The following is a 3,397-nucleotide window of genomic DNA, read 5'->3' as shown; positions in this document are numbered from 1 at the left end:
TAAATTTTCCCTAGAATTAATGGGCCAGATCTTGATGTGCCTGCTTTTCTTACCCTTTCTTTACATAATTGAGCTTTCATTGTGTTATAAAGTGCTCTAAAAACACCGAAGTATTTAAACCTGCCATTGAGAGCAGAGTTCAAAGCAGGGAGAAAAAACAGGTATAGGTATGCCTGGTCATACAAGGTCAAAATAAGAGTTCCAAAGCAGAATAGTACTATCAGCATGGCACAAAAATAAATTAGTACAAACCAGCTACTGAATGTATTAAGGCTTGAATTTGGCAGTAGGTTTCTATGAGATTCCACAACAACCTGCTAATGGGAGACATGAGGACAAATAATTTAAGCAACTTTTAAAATGGAGCTTGATCAATATATGTAAGGGATTATATGACGAGGTTCCCTGTGATGGCAGGGGACTGAACTCAGTGACCTAGAAGGACCCACCCAGTCCTCTGTTCCTACATTTTGGGTACTGAAATACTGAGCTCTGTTTATCCAGAGAAGAGGTTCAGCTTGTGGCAACACATATGACACCCCATCCCAACCCCATCACATCGTATCCACCTCCCATGAAGTAGTGAAACGTACAATTCAGTTTTGGTGGTTCATTCATCCCTTACCTTAATGGATGAGAAATCATCCTCTATGTGGGGCTCATTGTTTTTGAACCAAATACACTTTCTCTTCTGTAAGTTCCCTCCTTAAAACCTATTCTTTCCCTTTACAGCATATTCATCTTTGCTGATGGTGTGGATTGAAAATGCCAATTTCATATGAGTGGAGTAAGACCTAAATATTTATTTTACAACCAGCATTGTGGTAGTTGAGCACTAATTAATTTCAGTGATTAACATTTTGACCTGGGTTTAAACAAACCACTTCATCAGTCCCCTGAGTCTTCTAAAAATCTTTGACCTTTTGAAAATGTGTGCTGTTTTAGACAATATTGCTGGGATAATCCATTGTAGAACAATCTGAGATGGCCATTGTTTTTTTAAATGTAGTGTTCTTCTCCCACACTATGACACTGGTCACTAGTAGGAAACATCAATGGATGTACTTCTGGCATTATTAACCCTAGGCAGTACAATATTCTAAATAAATTAATGCTAGACACAACTGGGGCCTACCTAGTTTATATCTGACAACCAGAACAAGGCAACCAACACACACTCAGATGGAGTCTCATGCATGAGGCTTTATTGTTACTGGACTCAAACCCTGTGTTTTGATCATCAAGATTGCTTAATTTCTTTTGCAGCCTTTGTAATTCCTTTCACTGCCAGAGTTCTGCATTTGGATCTTTCAAGTTAAAAAGGTCCTGCCACCTGTAACTCCACAGACACCATGGGATGCAAGGTTTTGCATTATTTTAGACATATGCCTGCAAATCAAACAAAAACGGTAGCATGTGCAATTATAAATTGACTTCTTTTTGTAGGGATCCCAGAGTTTCTGTAGGGGCCGTTTTTACGGTCATTTATTTCTTGCATGAGCTCATTTTAAAGATTGAATCCTAAGGGTTCAACCAGGCACTCCTTGTTCACATGACTCATTCTTTAATGGGGCTATTTATGATAGTAAAGCATGAGGGGATTACTAATGTAAGGGTTACAATAGTTTTCCCTACCAAATTCATCCTCCTCCATTAGACATTTATACACATCCTGTGTTTGTTACAAAATTGGAAATTAATCCAGCTTTTTTTCTCTCTTCCTGGTAATACATTGGCATCGTTGATGGTTGGCTGATGAGGCCAATTCAACCTGGGAAATAAGTAGTCCTGTCCTCGAGACATAGGGAAGCAGGGTTGGGAGGGACCTCTAGAGGTCATATCTAGTCCAGCGCTTCACAAACTCTGGGTCCAGATCCAAAAGTGGGTCACAAGAATATATGAAAGGGTCAGGAACAAACTTTAGAAATGGATTCTCCTTTACAGGAGAAAAACATGGGAAACTATGGCTTTTCCCTTGCAGGCTGGCTAAGTTCCACCCTGCAAGGAACTGCTTGGGGGCCCCCTGCGCTGGGGGCGGGGGCAGCAGGTCAGGAGTCAGGGGCACTGGGTTGGGACTGGCCATGGATGTTTACAAATGGGTCCTGGTGCAAAAAAAGGCTGAGACCCACTGATCTGTCCAACGCCCTGCCTGAGGCAGGATCCTCCCTATCCAAACCATCCCGTACAATCCCCCATCTAGGCTCCACAGCCCTCAGCCCTAGGGGGTCAGCTCAGGGCAGGGGAAATCCGCGGGGCCGCTGTCACCCACTTGCAGTGCCGGAGCTCTGGGCTCCTCAGCCCAGACACCTGTTGTGGGCCCTGCTGGGAGCCCGGGCAGCACCACTCGCTCCGCAGCCCGGGGGGATTTGCCCGGGGCTGGTCCCCTGCGGCCCGAAGGCGCTAGCGCACGAGAGCGCGGGAGCCGCTGCCTGCCTTTGTCTCCCCCGGGCCGGCTCCCGCACCTCAGCCCGCAGCGGGACCCGCCCCGCAGTCAGGCTGCGCCGGGGGAAGTGCTCGGAAGGGCCCATCTCGGAGCCGACACCCGGGAAGGGGAGCCCAGCCCCGCCGCAGCGCGACCGCCGCCCCCAGCGCTTCCCCCGCAACCCTCCGCGTCGCGAGCGGCTCCAACTTGCTCTGCCCCAGATCTCCGGGGGGGGGGGGGATGAGCAAAAACGGGGCACGATCCCCCCTGCTCCCCGCCCAGCGAGGCCTGGCAGGGGAAGGGGGTGATGCTACCAGTGCAGCTCCCAGCCCTGCACTGGCGCAGCCCGCAGCTCCCCTTCGCCCAAGTCCCCGCGGAGCCGTCAGGGCAGAGAGGGGCCCGCGGGCGCCCTCAATGCAGGACAGGCCCGCGCGCACACACCTGGCCGGAGCTGCCCAGCGGCACCTCCCTGCGGGGGCACTGAGCAGGCAGCGGGCACCAGCACCAGACAATGATCGCCGGGAACAACAAAGGAGCCCCGCAGGCCCATCGCACCACCACCGCCCCGCTCCCCCCGGGACAAGTTTGCCCCGGGAAGCCTCCAGGGAGCCAGGAGCAGGGGAGACGCCTCCAATGTGCCGCCACAACTTCCACCGGGGGAGATGCCTCCCTCCCCCACGCCGGATCCCCCCGCGGGGGCACAGGGCGAGCAGGCTCCCGGCAAGGGGCTCCCCCCCCCCCCCCCAGCACAAGGCATCCCCGCGGGCAAGTGAGAAGCGGCACCAACCTTGAGGATCCCAGTTCACCTGTTTCCTTGGCGTCTCGATTGGAAATTTCATCGCTTCCTTTGGCGCAGGGAGGGAGCGATTCAATAAATCCCCGACCTTCCTGTCTCAACGCTGCAGTCACACAAATTAATTTCGAATTAGCAGGAGCCTGCGCGGCCGGGCTGAGCCGAGCTGCCGGTTGCCAGGC

General features: G+C 51.8%; 1 protein-coding gene across 1 annotated transcript in view; it reads right to left on the bottom strand.

The window, feature by feature from the left end:
* KCNK10 (potassium two pore domain channel subfamily K member 10) overlaps positions 1-3,353 on the bottom strand; it is a 220,139-nt gene extending 216,786 nt beyond the window's left edge. The window contains exon 1 of the mRNA XM_019518690.1: positions 3,210-3,353. Within this exon, the coding sequence (XP_019374235.1) occupies positions 3,210-3,261 (52 nt within the window). The 5' untranslated portion in view covers positions 3,262-3,353. The remainder of the gene's footprint in view (positions 1-3,209) is intronic.
* Between the last annotated feature and the right edge of the window lie 44 nt (positions 3,354-3,397).

Source organism: Gavialis gangeticus, unplaced genomic scaffold (genome assembly GCF_001723915.1).
Source record: "Gavialis gangeticus isolate Ggan-Ray unplaced genomic scaffold, GavGan_comp1, whole genome shotgun sequence".
Taxonomy (NCBI): Eukaryota; Metazoa; Chordata; order Crocodylia; family Gavialidae; genus Gavialis; species Gavialis gangeticus.
The sequence above is the reverse complement of the archived record's forward strand: the minus strand, read 5'-3'. Positions and strand labels throughout refer to the sequence as shown.